The sequence below is a fragment of the Protomyctophum parallelum genome, assembly GCF_964188405.1.
Source record: "Protomyctophum parallelum genome assembly, chromosome: 10".
Taxonomy (NCBI): domain Eukaryota; kingdom Metazoa; phylum Chordata; class Actinopteri; order Myctophiformes; family Myctophidae; genus Protomyctophum; species Protomyctophum parallelum.
The window spans coordinates 39,006,976-39,027,582 of record NC_139704.1 but is presented as its reverse complement, the minus strand read 5'-3'; the positions used below and the strand labels follow the sequence as shown (position 1 = coordinate 39,027,582).

The window sequence follows — 20,607 nt, the reverse complement described above, 5'->3', positions numbered from 1 at the left end:
AATCCCCTGAACACCTCCTCCTCAGACCGGCGGTCAGACAGATACAGATGTTTGTGTTTTTTCTGATTCTCTGAAACCGTTGGTCTGATTGAAATGCCATGATTTGGCGGATTACACCTCCGGGGATCTTATGAGACGCGCACGTGCTAGGTTTGAGACCATTTTTCCGACGCTGTCCGAGTTATGCCGGTGAGAGACAGAGATTTAGTAGAGGGATGTCTTTGTATTGTGCTATTCCTACCCCACATACTACATACATACTACATACATACATAGACTAGGGAGGACATGAAAAATGTCAGTGAAATGAATGCTAGCCACTCTCAGAGTTTGTAGGATTCATTTGGCTTTATCTTGTGACATTTTGGTCACGTGTGTCATATCGGCAAATGTGTCATCATATCGGGATATACTGAATAATACATACTGCATATAAACATTGTCCCGGTATAGAGGGTATGCATGTGACATCATCATACCCGGAAGTTATGCGGGAACGCCCACTGAGTCGCAAAAAACTACTTTCTGGCCTTGACAGCCCATACATCCAAACAGAAAAGTCCTATTTGATTGCATTAAACGACATTAAGTAAGGGATAATGTATGGCTGGGTGGTCATTGTTGATAGATAAATCACCGACAGGGTGATTAATCTAACAATGACCACCATACATTATCCCGCTTATTACATTGTTACTTAATACAAAATGTATAAATTGACCCAAAAGTGTTTCCTTGCTTACGGTAATGAAAGTATTCCAAGTTGGCTCCTTAGAGCGCAACGAGTCGCCTCGGAAACAAGGAAGTGAGCGTTGATCAAATGGAATAAATGGAACAAGCAGACTCAGTTGACCAGTAAATTCATATTAGTGAGGTTCACATGAACAGGGTTCTTCTGTAATTCCTCCAGAGTAAAAGTCCAGTCACTCATGGTCAGGGGTGTCAAACTCATTTTAGGTCACTGGGCCTGATTGGCTCAAATGCAACTTCATGAGGGCTGGATCAGTTGTGCATGCATGCTCTCGCAGCTTTTGTTGTTTTTTTTCCTCTTTTATCTGCTCTTGTGTGTCTCAGTCTCTGTACAGTATAACTACAAATTGTGTTTCATTTCATTTCTTATGAAGATGATTGCTTACACCACAGGGGTTCCCAAACTTTTCAGGCTGTGCCCCCAAAAACATTCACATTTGAATAATGTGAAAATAATTAAGCTAATCATCTCCACTTTGGGGACCGCTGGCCTACAGTGCCAAGCATTATTTTTATGATTGTATTAACTTACAGTCGTATGCTACAAGAACGTTGTGAGGAGAGATTTAAAAAAATATATGCTATTTTGGATAGGATTGTTTTGGGAACCCCAACCTTTCCATGAACCTTTGAAATCCATTTGATATTGGGTGACACAAAAGTAAAACTAATGGAATAAATTGTAAATGTATGTACACAACTGCACCAAAATGTTACTGCAGTAGCCAGACCAACCGTCAACGTCAGACAATGAACACCACCTCGACATTTGTATTGTAGTGGTCACATTTACACTACAGTAATGGAATAGTCAGAACATTCCCATGAATCACATTGTTATGACATTCAGTATTTCGTAATGCATTTGGCTTACATGTCGAAGTCAGAGTTTAGTCAGCATCTTCTAACTAATCACCTACAGTACAGTCTCTATCTCTCTCTCTGTCTGTCTGTCTGTCTCCCCCTCTTTCTCTCTGTGTGTCTGTCCTTACTTCTGGACATGTGTCCAACCCATAGATAACGCAGCAGCATCACCACAGTGAGGCTACAGCCTATCTGCTGGAGCGGAAAGGTGATGCACACGGAGCCTTCACTGTACTGCTCAAGGTAGAGATAACACACACACACACACACACACACACACACACACACACACACACACACACACACACTGTACTGTGCTGTACACATTTTACTTGCATTTCCAAATCATGTCCCTCCTCTCTCTCTCTCTCTCTCTCTCTCTCCAGACACTGAATGAGAAGCTGACTCTGCTCACGGCTGAGAGCCAGGGAGGAGAAGACGGAGGCGAGGGCATGAGAGAAGGAGAGGAAGAGGAGGAGGAGAGGAAGAGTGAGTCATCTTTGTCAAGAGTAGAGGACTCACTGAATGACATCATCGCCCTGTGCCTTCGAAGTTCCCAGAATCTCAACCAGCAACAGAGAGAGGTAAAGAACATTGTGTGCGTGTGTGCGTGTCAGGTTGACTGAGTAAGGCAGAAAGAGTAATGTAGTGTACTACTCACAGAATGATGACACAGATGCCTGGAGGTGCAAAAAGCCATCTAAATCTGTGTCAGTCTTTCAATCCCAACGGCACGTCAGAAACTCACAGTGGGGAAGCGGCTATTCCTGAATGAGTACCATCAAGATGCCCTCAAGCACGCGTATATCTTTTCTACGTCCGAGCATAAACATGGTAACGCTCCGCCTGCCTCTGATTGGCCTCAAGCACAAGTCACTTAACCCCCGACCTGGCCGCTGCTGTGCACTTGCTCAGAGGTTGAAAAAGGCAGCAGGAGGTTGCTTTATTAAAAACGAGTGCTTCCAAACTTCCAAAACTTAGAAAAGAAATCACCTGCAAAGAATTTCTTGACAGGAAGTAGCACATAACAAGTCTACAGCTTAGAGTATATATTAATAGAGACGGCACCCGGAGGAAACCCTGAGGCGAAATGGACATAGTGGCCGAATTTGTCATTGCAGCTCAAGCCCAGCGCTGGTCCGTTGACTATCATTGCACACGTTCATGTTATTGGGCCCAGACACGTGAACGAATGTTTCATACGTGAACGCGCGCAAACGGCGCAATGATAGTCAACGGCCAGCACGTTCATGTTATTGGGGCAATCCATCCCAGAATGCACTCTGTTCCTACTCTCCTCTCCTCTTTCTCCTCCATTCTCCTCTCCTGTCCTGTCCTCCACTCCTCTCCTCTGGGCAGGTTCTCTGGTTTCCTCTGTTAGAGGCCATGATGGATCCTCAGAAACTACTAAAGGGACCAAATGCCAAACAAACATCAGAAGGTAAATGCAAGGACTCTCTCTCACACACACACACACACACACACACACACACACACACAATGGGCCCTATCTTGCGTCCCTGTGTTGGACTTTTTTTATGTGTAAATGTCTAATACAAAATGTATTTTTTTACATTTTAATTAATAGCCTAAATGACAAATATTTAGTAAACGATTAGTATAGGGGCAGCGCCGCTTAAACCATTATATAATATATATACAGGGCTGCACACAACGTTTTTGGTCTAGTACTCAGATTAGCACCTGGAGGAGTTACTTGGTGCTCCTAAAATGCGGCGACCCGTCTTGCCGGATGGATAAAAGAGGGATGCATGAATAACTTATCGCAAAACGATATTTATTGGATAAGTGGGGACTGGGGAGTCAATGGAGAGTATTGCAACTCTAGATTAATCCCATTATTTAAAAAAATCTAGAGTTGCAAATTGCAGCTATAGGTCCATGTGTATTCCTGCCCTATATGCATATTCTAATACAAACTTCTTTATACTTCCTAAGGATAATATGAGCATCAAAGCAATATTTAGATACTTTTATTTTTTTTAAATATACTAGCTCACAACGTGTTGCGGAGGCGACACGTTGTGAGCTTGCAGATCAGCTATTTGTTTAACATACGACACGTCGTACGGCGAAGCATACGTCAGGCTTCCCTTTTGTTTTCAGCCGAGGCGATGTACACAGTCAACACAGAGTCAGACAGTCAGACACACATGGCTCCTCGGTGCAAAATAAACAGTGTACACTACCAGACTTTACGATAATAAGGGACAGTATGTCGGGACACGTTGTTGTCATGTTGATAAGCTTCATGTTGTGCAGCAGCAGTGCCAGTCTGCAATGCTTTGCACTCCTCCCACTCCACTATGTCGGAACTAAAACCTGTACCCGTCGGTGGGCGGTGCCTAGGCTGTGAGAGACGGCATCGCACACGAGCAACTTGCTCCAGCAACCGGAAAACAAACACAAGCACAGTGGCGAATGGGAAGAGTGCAAAGCATGCCCTTTTACAACTTTTACTTTTTAGTTCGCTCCACATCTGAAACGGAGAAGCCGAACCATTTGTGTCAGGTTTTCTCTATCCTCGTATCAACCGCCCTCCTCCCAGCAGTGAGCAGCATGGAATCCTCCCTCGTTTGAGTAAGGATGGGCTGTGATTAGCCACAATGGCCAGTGCACTTGTGCAAGACGTGCTGTGATTGGCCAGTAGTAGCTACTTTGAGTGGCAGTCAGTGGGAAATGCTCTCGCCACAGAATTTACTAGTATTCTGGCCATAATAATGTTTCTGGGCGGCCCCAGCTGTTGGTACGCAGAAGCGCTTCCCGGCGCTTGATTGACAGCGCATAATGAATGTTGACGACGCATGAGCAATGGCGCACCGCTTATGTGCAGCCCTGTATGTATATATATATATATATATAGCTACATGTATATATATATATAACCGCTAATAGACTAGTTGACTATTCGTGCACATCCTTATGCTTTTCTATCACACACAGTATGATCTAAATGTGCTTACGCAGCTAAAGATGTGGCCACTTATGGTATGTTCCTACCAAACTATCACATTTTTGAGACATAGCTTATGCTCAAACAAACCATCTCTTTAGCTGGAGCAGCACTCCAAATCTCCAAACAGAAATGCTACATATGTTTATAAGTTACAAACAGTAACAGTTAGTTGCAAACAATGGAAGTGAATGGAGTTATCCAGTGTGGCACGATGCTAAGTGTGTGTGTGTGTGTGTGTGTGTGTGTGTGTGTGTGTGTGTGTGTGTCAGCTTTGAAGGAGTTGACTATGAAGGTTCTCAACAGTATGAGCAGCTTCATCCCTCTCCCTGCTATCATCCAGCGAATATTGCAGGTAATGCAAGTGTATGTGTGTGTTGCACGTGGGTTTTTGTGCACATAATGTACAGTTCTTACATATGTGTCCTGGAGTCAACGTGCGTGGGCGTTTGTGTTTGCTGGTGTGTGCTTCCTTGATTACCCTGCCCCCTCCATGTGCCTCTGTATCTCTGCCTCTCCGAACGTGTGCACATTATTATTCATTAATTATGTCTTCCGTACAAAGTAAGGACATATACACAGTACACACACACCACTGCCCACATTTCTCACTTCTCACTTAAAGCCCTGCAGGGTTCAGAGAGAGTTGGTGAGTTAGACTTAGACATGTGAATGCACTTCTAAATTCGCGTAAAAAAGAGTAATAAATAGCATCACAAGACAGCCATCTGGGGGGGGGGGAGTGAGAAAGCAGAGATGGGAGAGGAGAGTTTATGTTAGGGCAAGGCAAGATGACGAGAAGTGAGGCCCTTCTCCAAACCAGTCCCTCCATTTTACCATAACTAGAGTGGCACTGACCTACTTGGAACGATGCAAGTTTGAAATTAATGCCCCACCCAGATATTATGTCTGTGTCCCTTTTATGCCCATATATGGAGTTCTTTGTCAGGCATGGCTAAAAATGGAGTCTATGCAGATGTCAGAATGATGTCAGAACAGGCCAGCTCCATATATGGACACTGGGCAGGGACCCTGTCCCAGGTGGAGCGAAATGCCTTCACGACGGACGACGTACGTCGCGACGTATATTTTTCCGTCGCAACGTATATTCGAGTACGTCCTGGCGTAAATATCAATTCGTCCCGGCAGAACGGACTCGTCGCGGCTATATCTACCCGTTTGCGACGTAATATGTTGGCTATTATTTTCCGTCGCGCCAGAACGGGACTCGTCGCAGCTATATCTACCCGTTGTGGCGTAAGCTGGACTCGTCGCGGCAGAACGTGACTCGTCGCGACTATATCTACCCGTTTGCGACGTGCGCCTCGCCGGTCCGGTCTCCAGGCGAGCCTGCGTCCTTCATATATTTTTTTTTCTGCTCTCGTTGGACTTAACTTTAAAAGTCCAATGGAACACCTCTTTGTAACGGGTCGCTGTAGTATAGTGGTCTAATTCCTCGCCTCTCTATTCTTTTTTGCTGAGGACGCTGGTTCAATTCCCGCTCGCGGCAAACCAAAATTATTATATTTTAGACAGACAGACAGACAGACAGACAGACAGACAGACAGACAGACTGCCTGTCTGCCTGCCTGTCTGCCTGCCTAATGTATTGTAAATAATGTATTCATTCCATACGGCTATTTTTTTTAAATATAAAAACTTTTGTCTTTCGCGCGATTCGAACCAGCGTCGTCAGCACCAAAACATTGAGAGGCGAGTGATTAAACCGCTGGACTACAGCGGCCATACGTTACAAAGAAGTGTTTCATTGGACTTATAAAGACAATAGCACCCAGCTGCAGTCTCGCAAGGGGAGGGACCGGAAGTGCTTTTATTTCCGGCTTCCACGTGCACAAGCGCACATACACGCACGCGAAATATAATGCAATATGTAATAATCAGCTCATACATTATAAAGACATTATTGCATTATGAAGTTTTATTACAGTATGAGTCGCCTATGTGGAGGTTCTTAATGTAACACATTATTACATTATAGAAAAATCTATTAAGTTATGTGCTCGTCTTTTAATTACATTATGAGCTGATTATTACATTATGAGGTCAGATGTAGAGTTGCTGGCCGCCTCAGCTCCATATATGGAGATCTAGGTGATGATCCAGTCTTTTCAATGTATGGCTATCCAGGGTTTGATGAGGTCAGTGTCGGGATCTTATATCATATGGAAACGGCCATATATGGCGGTGTGACGTGTCATGAGGCGTGACCATATATGGAGGCATGACACGAGGCGTGACATGACACACTTACTGACTGACTGACGGGAAATGCAGGTTTTCATAGTAAATTAAATGCATATGGTCGTGTGTCTGTGATCTATGGTCTGGACATGGTGTGTGTGGGACAGGGGTACGGGGTTATAGCAACTTATTACATTACTTAAATGCCTTGATATCATTATGTTATAATCGACCATATAGGCCTAGCCTATTATTGCATATCATTTTATTATTGTTAGATTTGCATTTCTTCAAATATGCACACTTATACCACCAACTAATAAGCTTTCAATTAAAATATTACCTACAACAAACTACTTCAAACTTTTCCAAACCGACCACGTAATTATGTTTAAGCACAGATGGTACTATATACACCCGGCATTTAAGCGCGCACCAGCAAGTGCGTGTCGTGCACGCGCATTATATTTCGCGTGCGTGTATGTGCGCTTGTGCACGTGGAAGCCGGAAATAAAAGCACTTCCGGTCCCTCCCCTTGCGAGACTGCAGCTGGGTGCTATTGTCTTTATAAGTCCAATGAAACACTTCTTTGTAACGTATGGCCGCTGTAGTCCAGCGGTTTAATCACTCGCCTCTCAATGTTTTGGTGCTGACGACGCTGGTTCGAATCGCGCGAAAGACAAAAGTTTTTATATTAAAAAAAAATAGCCGTATGGAATGAATACATTATTTACAATACATTAGGCAGGCAGACAGGCAGTCTGTCTGTCTGTCTGTCTGTCTGTCTGTCTGTCTAAAATATAATAATTTTGGTTTGCCGCGAGCGGGAATTGAACCAGCGTCCTCAGCAAAAAAGAATAGAGAGGCGAGGAATTAGACCACTATACTACAGCGACCCGTTACAAAGAGGTGTTCCATTGGACTTTTAAAGTTAAGTCCAACGAGAGCAGAAAAAAAAATATATGAAGGACGCAGGCTCGCCTGGAGACCGGACCGGCGAGGCGCACGTCGCAAACGGGTAGATATAGTCGCGACGAGTCACGTTCTGCCGCGACGAGTCCAGCTTACGCCACAACGGGTAGATATAGCTGCGACGAGTCCCGTTCTGGCGCGACGGAAAATAATAGCCAACATATTACGTCGCAAACGGGTAGATATAGCCGCGACGAGTCCGTTCTGCCGGGACGAATTGATATTTACGCCAGGACGTACTCGAATATACGTTGCGACGGAAAAATATACGTCGCGACGTACGTCGTCCGTCGTGAAGGCATTTCGCTGTCTCTCCCCTGTCCAGACCCCGGGCAGAATCTTTTTTTGGGGCGCTTCTGGACAACCGTGGGTCTGACCGACTCAACACCGGGCACCGCACCCCCTGTGTTGGGGTGGAACGTGTGTGTCAAATTTGAATTTGGTGGGGCGAACGGTTCTCGAGTTACGTGGATTACAGACGTACGTGTACACACACACACACACACACACACACACACACACACACACACACACACACACACACACACAGAGAGAGAGAGACTTGGTGCATTTATAGTTGGATGGTTTCACTCCCAAGTGACATCTGAGGAGGTCACTCTTTTAACCACAAACAACAAACATTGGGCAACAATAGGCAAAAATACAGCATGCAAACATTTGTTGAAAATAGTGTTTTCGAATTAAGAAAGAATTAATGAACTGGAACAAGCATAAATCAGGCTTAACTCTTGCTGTGATATACAGTAGCATTAATGTTGAAGCACAATGACTCGTTGAGTCGTCGGTAGAGGTTTGAATTGTGCAATTGCCTTGCCATGATGCAACTCCAAATGTTGGTGAGATATCATCAATATTGATTGTATCCTATCTTTCTCCGTTGATTAGACAATGTTAATCCAACATGTTAATACAACACACTCCATATTTAGGCGTAGCTGCATTGGGAACTCCTTATGGTTATTGTAAATAAATGAAATTCATTCATTCATTGTGGTTGAGTCATAGTGACCTTGATAACTTGCAGAGCCTGCGAGTTACAAGGTAAGTACATATTTAACCCAAACCTATACCAGTTGTCATTGGGAGTGATGCAGAGAACTCAAGCAGGGTTGTCTGTTACTACCTGAGTTGTGTTAGCCTGGAAACCAGACGAATCTGTCACAGGAAAAAAACATGCCCTCAGTGATATTAGTCTGGCCATGCCAGACTAGAGTTGTGTGACTTGGGAAGTTTATTTTAATCAGCCACATTGACAGGCAAAGCAGTTTTGTTATCATGGCTTTAGTAACACTGTTTGCAGCAATCTGAACAAGCTGAGTAGCTAAATAATCTGGGATGGTCACTACTGGTATATAAGTGATTCTGAGGCATATAGATGCACTTCATTCCATAATAATGTTTAGGGTTGTGTGGCCTTCTATGCTCTCTTTCCATGGTAACATTTGACATATTAAAACACATTGAGTGCCATCTGGTGGACAAAAGTGGTGGTGCTTGGGTGCCGGGTGTTTTCAGGCTATTCCACTATGACTCGCGTCCGGTTTTGGCTTCCATCTTGAATGCTAAAGTATTAGCGTTAATGCTACTGAGCTAAAATAAGGCCAATCCTTGCTCTAGAAAACGGCGCCAATGTTCCCATCGCGCTCACCGGATAATCAGAAAATACCCCCGAACATCGCCGTTCTGGTCAACACCACGGACAGCGCATTAGTTATAGAGAAAAAAGCTTGCGAAGCCTAAAACAGAAGCTAACGGCTATTGAGAAACAAAAGCAGTGCGGGCGGGGCCCTGGCAACCGTCCATAGCAACCAAAAATGAAACGCAGCGAGGCAATGTTATAGCTATCAAACGATACGGCACTCACTTGGGGAGCAATTAGGGGTTGCTCAGGGACACACATTGCTGGCCCGGAATCGAACCTGGGACAACCAGTACCCCACTAACCACGCTGGGTCAGGACTTCATTAACACATGACATACAGTACTGACTGTATAAAACGATATGTTTTAACATTGCTCAATATAGGAAATGGGGATACACACTTGCCAAAGAAATCTTGTAAAAATAGGTAAATAGGTTTTCAATGTAATGAGTCCCGGGATGCAGGGATGGTCTTTTAGATGAGTCCCAGGGACATTTGATGAGTCCCACTTCAGCAACGTTAAGAGTCATATTTTGTCATTTTTACAAATTGCAGCATTTAACTACCATTTCATTTCATATTGTTATAATGTGGTTATATTCATGTAGAAAACAGAATAAATTATTATTATAACTAAAGCTAGTGTGTGTATTATTTACTGTACATGCCGAATACAGTAGTGCATCCCGGCGTGGATGCAGAGGTCCTTGTTTTATTGCGTCCCTCAACTATAAACTGCGTTTTGGGATGCAAAATGCACCCTATTTTAATCTCTGTAAACATGCAGTAGTCTAATTGAAAGTTTAAATGCTTTTAAATGCACATATCAACGGGACGTTTCCAGCTAATTAAACCACAGAAACAAATTGTGTACTTTCACAACCACATGTACATTTATTTAGCTACACAGTTTAAGATACTACCTTCTACTATACCTTCTATTGCATTTCATTTGGAAATACCTTGGAGATAGAGAACTGAAATATGTTTGTGTATTTTGACCTCTCCTTATAAAGATGAAAGATTGTACCATATTCTAAATGGCATGAAAGATGTTGAAACTCCTGCTATTTCAAAGTAATTTGACTCCTTTTCAAAGTAATTGGGAGTATTATACCTTTATTCCATATACTGCATATCATTAGATATGATTTGTATGATTATCATTATCTTTTACTTAGTTATTATCAATTATAATACTATAAATGAATGTAATGTATACATTTGTATGTATGTTTTAATCCGTCTTTCAACTTGTTTGTGTTTGGTATGCGTGTTTCTCAGGACCCAGTATATGGAAAAGGGAAGCTGGCAGAAATCCAAGGCCTCATCTTGGGCATGCTGGAGACTTTTAACTACGAACAGGTATCCAACTGTGTGTGTGTGTGTGTGTGTGTGTGTGTGTGTGTGTGTGTGTGTGTGTGTGTGTGTGTGTGTGTGTGTGTGTGTGTGTCTTACTACTTACACTGTGTGTGTGTTAAGCTAAAGGCTAGCATGCATTATTTAGCTTGCCCATGCTGTAGCACTCCAGAAGCATATCATTAGCTGCTAATTGCTTCATACACGCATTCAATTATATATGATTCCATTGGACTCATGGTTCTACGCCGCTTATGAACTTTGCATAACCATTTTAAGTTTGAAAAGGGGAAAGGACTCTTAAATGGTTCTGTCCAAGGGCTGTTGAGATTTGCCATCTTCATTTGAGAATTGAACGCACTTTCCTACAGCCAGCAGAAAGAAAACGTTTTCCCCACCCAACGCTAGTGTTCACATTTATACTGTATGAGCTTAATGTACATTTCCTTCCTCATTCTACTAGCAGTCCTATTAACCCATTTTGACCTGAGATCAGATTCTAAAAATGTCTTCTACATCCTGACAGTTTTCTGAAAAAGCTATGTTTCTATGTCAGTCGGTCTTCGATTTTTCAAAAATAGCAGACCTACAAGCTCGTAGCGCGACACTCGGTGGCGCGCTATGAGCTTGTAGATCTGCTATTTTTCAATAGCTAAAGGGGTTCCCGCCCAATGTAGGTTAAAGAAAATGCGTTCCCCACCCGACGCTAGTGTTCACATTTATACTGTCTGAGTTTAATGTACATTGAAAATGTAACAACTGTATTCCAGTGTGACATCACATGTTTGAGTTTTACACCCAGAGAGAGAGAGAGAGAGAGAGAGAGAGGATATAGTATAGAGAGGCAGGACCATGGGCAAAGAGGGGAGACACACATGACTTGAAGCTGGGGGTCAGATTCGAACTGACGTCATCGCAACTCAAAAGCATGTTGTCTCAATAATAAACCTAAAGCATTGTGGCATTATATAAATCAGTTCAGAAGCTATGCACCTCGTGTAAGGTCACATCCATTACCACAATCCCTTTTGGCCAATCGGTGTGAAAATCTGTTTATCTTGGCCGTGACCTTTCCACCAGGTTTTGTGCAAATCCATTCATAACAGACAGACAGACAGACAGACATCACATCCTTGGCTGGGCTAGCAACACTAAAAAACATTTAAAACAGAACTAAATATTTCATTTTGAGGAGGTTGAAGGTGAAAGTAAAGGAGTAAGACCGAAGAAACAAAGGATATATTATTGCACAGAGAGAAAGGAGAAGGAGAAACTAATAGAATAGTATTTATTTCACATTTTCTCACTGGAGAAAAACACTCTAGACTCTAAGCCTCTGTACGATACATTCATCCTGATTAAAATCATGGGGGTGGGTCATGGAGAGAGAGAGAGAGAGAGGTGAAGGTGGAGAGAAAAAAAAAAGGTTGAGGAGAGACTGGAGGCAAAGAAGATCAGAGACCTGTAGAAGCATGTGCACACACACACACACACACACACACACACACACACACACACACACACACACACACAGTGTCAGCCAAGGTGACTGATGTGGCTTTTCCTGCGTAACTTTGACAACTGTATCCGTATAATGCTAAATTTATGCTTTGTTGTACGGCGGTGGTGCTCACCAGAAATAGCAGATCTGCAAGCTCACATCACACAACGCCCCATCAGTTCCTCTCCACGTGCCACATCAAATGTTATATTTCACACCATTTCATCACTCTTTATTGGAAAGGCGAGAGGACGCCAGGCTCTGGTGTGTGGCTTCTGTAGGAGTGCAACACCGTTGCGCTAATGATAGCAGCAGCTATGGGTAGCGGAGCGCACTTGTTTTTCGTGGGTGTGCCACTTAACCCATTAAAACCGGGAATGCATCTGCCATTTTAGATTTGAGTGAAAATTATGTCACGCTTTGGCTATACTAAATATAGCTCATAGTGCGCCACTTTGTGCCATGCTACAAGCTTGTAGATCTGCTATTTTTTTTAAATAGTGAACATTTGAATATATATATTCTCTTCTCCTGAGTTGGAGAGGGCCCTGGCAGTCAAAGTGTTTTAAACTGAACATTTTTACTCAAATCTTTGCTTCTGGTGGTCCCTGGACCAAAATACATATCATTGTGGGGGTCATTGACATGAAAGGGTTTTGTCAGAAATCTGTAGGGATCTGTACATTAGAATTAGGCCCCAGGTCTTAATGGATTAAAAGGAAAACTGTCTCCTCATGCATTATTCCTTTGATCTCGGACACTTGGAGACAAAACTCTCCCTGAAACGGGTCTGCTCTCCCAAACACCAAGCGGCGCTTTCCAGATCAGCTCCATAGACACACCATTGATTTGAAAAGCACCTACAGTACAGTGCAACTGTTGATTAGAGATTATTTTATTGATTTATTTGTTTTTTTGTGGCGCTAGCCCCTCCTATGCCCAACTTGGTGTGTTTGTGTGTACCCCATAGCGATGATCATTGGCTGAGCAATGTGTGTATCCCATAGCGATGACTTGATTGGCTGAGCAATGTGTGTATCCCATAGCGATGATTTGATTGGCTGAGCACGGAATATGATGTATGATGATAAGAGCGCACCTCACTTCACACAAGTGTGATTTTTCCAGTAAATCATTGAATAATTTTGAAGCATTTTATATACTAGTCCTTACCCGTTGTGAGATATTTGCCCCTCTTGTGGCCGTGAAGGGTACTGCGCCCGGGTGCGTTTGTAATTGACTAATAAATAAATTAATAATCATTAATGTGTCAAATCGAAAAAAGGGTTTCGTTACGCCCTCCATATTCATATGGTCAATGCCTGTGTGAAAAGTGGGAGTGATTGGTGCAGACAGTAAGGAGTTACGGCACTGTTTCTGACAGACAGACACACACACACACACACGGACACACACTCAGACATTCGGTTAATTATAGTATGATATATATATATATATATATACACACACACTACAACTCAGAGTGTACAACAGGGTTCCCCAATTAATTTCCCTCAAGGGCCACATTTTAGGGTACCAGGCTGGGGGCCGCGTCGGCACGCGTGAGGTCGAGGTCTTGCCCTGAAAATTTATTTTCAGGGCAAGACCTCATTTGAAAAGGACCCCCAGTTTGACAGGCAGATGCTACTGACTACCCATTTAAAGAGTAGGTAACATGTTTGGTACTACTTTCCCCAATTTAATTGTGTAATAATTGTGAACACAATGGTCAATACAACTATAGTGTCATTGTGTGTACTTTGGGAGCTGTCAGAAGAAGGAGGTAACAACTCCCGAAGCACCGCCCATTCACCTCGGAAAGTCACGAGTCAATATGGCGCGTCATCAAGGGGGGTTATTGTCGGGCCCCCATAGGATTACATTGAAAAGTGGCTGTGGGAATTACCATATTAAACACTCTACTAAGGGAGTAAATATATAACTTTGTTAACGACCATGACCGGGGATATTTCGGCTATCACACGTTGTGTTTTCTTAATAATTGAGCAGACCGTTTTTGCAATATTCATAGTGAAACAGGGCTAGCGTCGGTGGCTAGTTGCGAGGGGTGTGTCTTAACTCTTCTCCAGGACAGAAACAGTGCCGTAACTCCTTACTGTCTGCACCAATCACTCCCACTTTTCACACTGGCATTGACCATATGAATATGGAGGGCGTAACGAAGCCCTTTTTTCGATTTGACACATTAATGATTATTAATTTATTTATTAGTCAATTACAAACGCACCCGGGCGCAGTACCCTTCACGGCCACAAGAGGGGCAAATATCTCACAACGGGTAAGGACTAGTATATAAAATGCTTCAAAATTATTCAATGATTTACTGGAAAAATCACACTTGTGTGAAGTGAGGGGCGCTCTTATCATCATACATCATATTCCGTGCTCAGCCAGAAGACATGAAAACTTTTATATATTGCAGTCACATCATGTGCTTGCTTAATAATATCAACGTTCCCATCTTTTATCATCTACATGCGTCGGTCTTGGTTCAAATTATACCTACTGTTGGTTCCAAGGTATAATTTGAACCAAGACCGAATATCATTACGTCGGATATGAATTGCAAAAGCAGATTGAACGCTGGCGAGCCATAGTCTCTCTAGACAGACTGCATGTTGACTCGTAGGGCCGTAGAGATTATACATTATATACAGTATAATTGCGGGGGTGGGGGTATTGTATAATATAGGCATACCACACCTACCAACTGGCTGCGTTCCTAATGTTATTAATTTATTATACAATGGTAATTCTAACCATTCTATCAACGCAGTTAAAATATTTAGCTATAGGCTACAACATGATTTATGATGTACAGTAGACGACCTAGAGTCTAGGTCGTCTATTTCTACTACTGTACATCATAAATCTAAGTCTAGGTCCTAGACTATAATTATGCAAGGAATAGGCTAGCTTGAAATGTGTGCAATTTCTGGTTGTTCTGCAGTGATTCTCAACATCGTAGAATGTCATATACATTATTATATTCATATAGGCATTTATAGTTATGTAGGCATACGCATACCTCTTCAAGTAGAGAAATGTACATTGCTCAATGCTCAGCTTCAAATGATATTGCAACAAAATGTGAAGTATCACTTTTATTTACAATACAAAAATATATATGACGGACAATATTCTGCAGTCTCCCCGGAATCCACAGAGCTCTGGAGTCTGGACCATGGTGGCGGCATTCATGACACAGGCAATGTCCCCCTAAATGACAAAAGACTTGATTAGAACGGTAGACTAGCCCACTGTTACGGACTGGAATATATCCCACTAAATATTAATTTCATTTATGCAAAAGAAAAATACTTGGAGGCTATTTAGCTTCCATGTTTGGGTTGAATGAATGCATGTTCTCATACACGAATGCCCCCGTCCCTACCACAATATTCCCTTTTGATTATTCAATTCTTACAGTAAATACACACTTGCCTGATAGACATGTAAAAGGAACGCTGCATAGAATAAATTATTATCAAACCGATGCAATCGCATAACGTGCGACGCTCCACCATGTATCGGCTGGTTAGCATAGCCAAGTTGGCAACAGCTAATACTAGCAAAGTTTACTTACACGTGAAACAGTCCCGCTGGTGGCTGGAGTCTGGACAGTTACAGGAATCGGTGGCCCTTGTGTATGGAAGACTCAGCTTTCTTCTCCTGGCTAATCTTTATTATTTGCGCTTGTTATTAGAATAACAAGCTGCTTTCGTCCACATAATGTTGCTGCATACTGTAGTGTAGTTAAGTGTGCGCCCGCCGCCCGGCATCCTGGCAGTCGATGGGCGTGTCGAGTTAGCATTCCACCGAGACAAGATTTCGACATCCCTTGATGACGCTGCGGTGCGCATCATCAAGTTTATTTCTCCAAAATGGCGGATGTCGATCATTTCAGTTGATAAAGCTAAAATATCAAATGTGGCTCCTCCCCAAAAAATGTTTTATATATAGTTGACATACTTAAGGGTTTTCTGAGAGATGTGTCAACAGTTTAGCAAATAAATAATATGTTACCCTCTCTTTAAAGCCAAGGCCTCAGATGGCCCGCGGGCCGCTAATTGGGGAACCCACTGTACAAACTGAATCAAATGGCCCGTACATACTGTAAGGGTCAACATCCACAGTGTTTATTTACAGACTAAATGCTCGGCGGCACCGAATGACGGCTCGTTTGGGACAACCAAGGCATGGGTGTGTTTTCAATGACAACTAATAATAACACATTCATGAATATAAAAATCCCTTTTTGGCCACAACGAGTAGTGTAAAAGCTCCGTTCAGGGGCAATTCTACAAATTAGACCCCATGGCATTGGCAAGTCATTTGGGATCAATATCAATATAAGTAGGACAATTTGCTATTTTATTTAGTCTGAAGTTGTCCTTTAACTACCGTACTACAACTTTGAGAGTGTACAAATTGAACCAAACTGAACCGTACTCTCTCTGCATTACAGACCTGTAAGGGTTGTTCATACTGTAAAGCCCTATTCATTCACCTTATCACCAGAACGGTGGTTTTGATGGCGCCGCTCATAGTCCATCACCGTACTCGTATCTCCTACCCTCCATGGCCAACACTTCCTCAAATTCCGTCCATTGTTTTCCCTCTGTTTTCGCTCTACTGCCTATCTGCCTATATTCTATTCCTTTCTGGTCCTTTTCTGTTCCTTTCCTATTCTATTTCTCTCGCTGTCTCTATTATTTCATTCCTTTGTTCTCTCGTTCTCCCGCAGCTTTGTTTCGGGAGTTTGTTTGTTTTTATGCCGGGAGCTCAGCTCACAAAACCACAACGGAGCAAAGCCAGGCAGTGCTGTCCTCCTGGCCGTAATATGTGCGTGTGTGTGTGTGTGTGTGTGCAAACATGTTTGCGTTGTGCTGACTATACTGCGAGCCTGCGAATCCCACCTGCCCGTTCCTCTGTCCCAACACACACACATGTCACGGCCAGGAGTGCAATCATTTACAGTAGCTGGGCAACCCCTGGAACCTCCTCAAGGACACCCCCAGGCCCAGACCCCACATTGAGAACCAGTGTGTGTGTGTGTGTGTGTGTGTGTGACTGTGTGTAGTCATAATTATGGATGATTATGAGATTATTTTAGAAAGCAATAGAGGTATTATCACTATTATGTTGTATATATTTTTTCTATACAGTACATTTACTATATAGGTGTATATTTTTGGAATAAGGTTTCAAGATATCCTCAAAACACACCAAAACTAATAGTCACAATTTGCAGTAATTCAGAAGGTTGTGGCAGGGAATATTGTCAGTTGATAGACAATAGCCTACTGATTGCAATATTGAAATATTATATATTTTTTTATTTGTGGATAAAATTAGGCTCAAACTAAATACTTTGACTATACACCCACCCAGAACTAATTTATTGCATTATTTACTCTTAGTGCAGAGTAGTCAGAACCTAAGTCTCTACCGGGTGCAGAGGGGAGTATGATAGGTGGGGTTGGGTGAGGAGGTAAAGGGGGGTCCGGACTAGGGTTGGGATTTGCTAGGACTTTAACGGTTCCGGTTCCTAATATAATTTTTTCCCCTTTTTTCTGACATATATTATGCTTATATTATAACTAACCTAACCAAGTACTTAATAAACACAAATTAAATTATTGTATTTGCACTTTACAATTATGAGTTGGCACTATTATTTAAACTTCACCACCACCAGCTAGCCACCACGACAATATCATTGTTGCAATTTGTACTGTATATTAAATATACAGTACACATTGCAATAATGATATTGTTGTGGTGACAAATGTTGTCTTTAATGTTCAGATTAATTTAATATTATTTTTTATTGTACTGTAGGCTATGATCCTGTGCTTTTTTCTGCAAACTGTTTATAAAGTAATCAATGTATGTAGGTATATATGCACCTAAACGCTGGGCTCTCAACAGTTGCGCGATTAATTTAGAGCCAAATAAAAAGCAATTGAGTTGCTTCTAAGTTGTAAAAATAAGTGCAGACAAATTGATTTTTATTTAATTCATGGCTCTATAGTTAACGTGATTCAGACAGAAAGACTTCGAGTCATAATAAAAGTTTTTATTTTCTAACGTTATTCGTGTAGGTGTATTGATTTTGAGATGTTTCCTCAATGTGGACGTGCAACTGGTGCAAGTTGCAACAACCTTTGCAGGAAACTATGGCATTGCATTTATTGCACTTTGCGTGCTCAGCCTCAAGAGTAATTTCCCTCTCTGTTAACCACACTCGCAAAGTGCAATAAATGTGATGCCATAGTTTCCTGCAAAGGTTGTTGCAAATTGCACCAGTTGCATGTCCACATTGAGGAAACATCTCAAAATCAATACGCCTACATGAGTCACAAGATTAATCATCATGCATGCACAGACACAGTGGAGCTACTGTAAATGACGACTGATGAGAACCGCTTGGGGAACCGTTAATAAAGAAACTATGGAACCGGCTCCGGATCCGCAATGTTGGAACTGGGTCTGAAATGGACCCGGTTCTGAATCCCAACCCTAGTCCGGACTAGAGTTTAATGGGCCTAGAGTTTTCCTCAAGTGGGTACAGGGGAGTATGGGGAGTGGGGGTCACTGGATTTCTCCCTGGGGACTTGGAGCACAGAAGAGCAAAGTTAAGAAGACCCTCATGGTCTTCTCCTCTCTGCATGTCCGAGGTGGCTCATACATGTCCCATTAAAGCTATGGGCACTTGAGAGCCCAGGACGAGTGCTCATTAGGCAGTTAAAGAGATTGGGGCTTGTCTGTCCCTGTGGTGGTAGTTCTAAGACCTCCATGTTGTGCATTGCAATAGCCACGTTACAATATTCAAGTATACATTCTTCATGTCCTCCACTCCCGCCTTAGCCCTGGCGTCGAGCGAGGAGGGGGCAATAGACCTGCATAATTTTTAAGTGACAGCAATTATGACGTGTCACACAGTTGGATTGTTGGACCATTCCGGAGCTCCGAGGATTATCATGTAGAGGAGGAGAAATGATACGCCACACATTTCAACAAAGACAGTTATGCAAACAATACATGAAAGATCTTTGCCAGATCTCACTCCAAGTGGCTTAGGGAGCCTGCACTCTCCTCGTTCTCAACTCCTCAAATCCAAACAATTTCTAAGTCACGGCATGCTGGGGAACGGAGTGTGGAGGAGGTAGAAACTAAGGAATTGGGGTTTAGCTTAGGCTGGGAGGAGTGTTCCTATATATGTCGCCTGGCTCACTAGTCCCACTGGTCCCATGTGGACCATGCTGGCTCTTACTCCCGAGATAGGACCTCTTGAGTTGGCATAGGTAGTGAGGACAGTCTCCACTGAAGGTGGTTATAAGACCTCCACATGTTGCAAGACTGTCAGGCAGTCGTGTTCCTAAATGTATGTATGCTGGTCCCAAATGGACCTTCTGCTGGACCCTAGGCCTGAGCTATAGGCGCTTAGAGTGGGCATAGGTATACAGAAGGGTCAGACCCACATAGTGGTGGTTATAAGACCTCCACGTGGTGTATGATTGTTTGTCAGGCAGACAGGGGTGTCCCTATGTCGGACTGGCTCACAGGAGAGTCAGTGTCTGGTTGGTGGCTGACCATTAATATTACTGGGGCCCCCAGTGACTGATCATTATGGCACAGAATATCCTCTCCCCTCTCCTCTAGAACAGCTACTGTAGTACGAAAATGCTAAAAGTGAGTGAAAAATGAGGGGCGCCCACTGTATTTATATTGGCCACATGGCATCCTACGTTGTCATTTAGTGTGCCCTAAACAAACATTAAAGTCCATATTCTTGGCTGCCATATGACTTAAAAAGCCATGCATTGGAAGGCAGCAATGCTTGTTTGTTGGATAGCAGCAGGGACACAGCGGAGGTTAGATTGGGATTCTATGGGGAGACCAAGACTGGAGCCCAGGGCTCAAGGTTATTGCCAGCAGTACCAAACACAAAGTAAATGTGAAATTATTTTTACACACACAACTACTACAGTCTCGGGAATAAGAAGATGTCAGTGACAAGCATAACTGAACCCTATCCATGCCACACTCCACCACCTGCCTATATACCAAGATACATGTGTGATAGCTCTGGACTGACTTACACACCCTCTCTAGTCTCTAGGCCCATGAGGGCTCTCCAATGTATCCCCACTGAGGAGTCCATATTCCCCATAGACCAGACAAGTGGCCAATTGGTCCTATACTGAGTGTGTTTGGTGCAAAGACACTCTTTTATAGATCGCCTATTTTCACAATGTTTGTCCCGGCCCACAGTTTGGGAACCACTACCCTAG

At 42.9% G+C, this 20,607-nt stretch overlaps 1 protein-coding gene across 2 annotated transcripts in view; it reads left to right on the top strand.

Moving 5' to 3' along the window:
* vps8 (VPS8 subunit of CORVET complex) overlaps window positions 1-20,607 on the top strand; it is a 93,485-nt gene that overhangs the window by 56,300 nt on the left and 16,578 nt on the right. For both annotated transcript variants that reach the window (XM_083775187.1, XM_083775186.1), the window contains exons 36-40: window positions 1,768-1,857; window positions 2,001-2,198; window positions 2,974-3,055; window positions 4,861-4,943; window positions 10,711-10,791. In XM_083775187.1, the coding sequence (XP_083631313.1) occupies window positions 1,768-1,857; window positions 2,001-2,198; window positions 2,974-3,055; window positions 4,861-4,943; window positions 10,711-10,791 (534 nt within the window). The remainder of the gene's footprint in view (window positions 1-1,767; window positions 1,858-2,000; window positions 2,199-2,973; window positions 3,056-4,860; window positions 4,944-10,710; window positions 10,792-20,607) is intronic.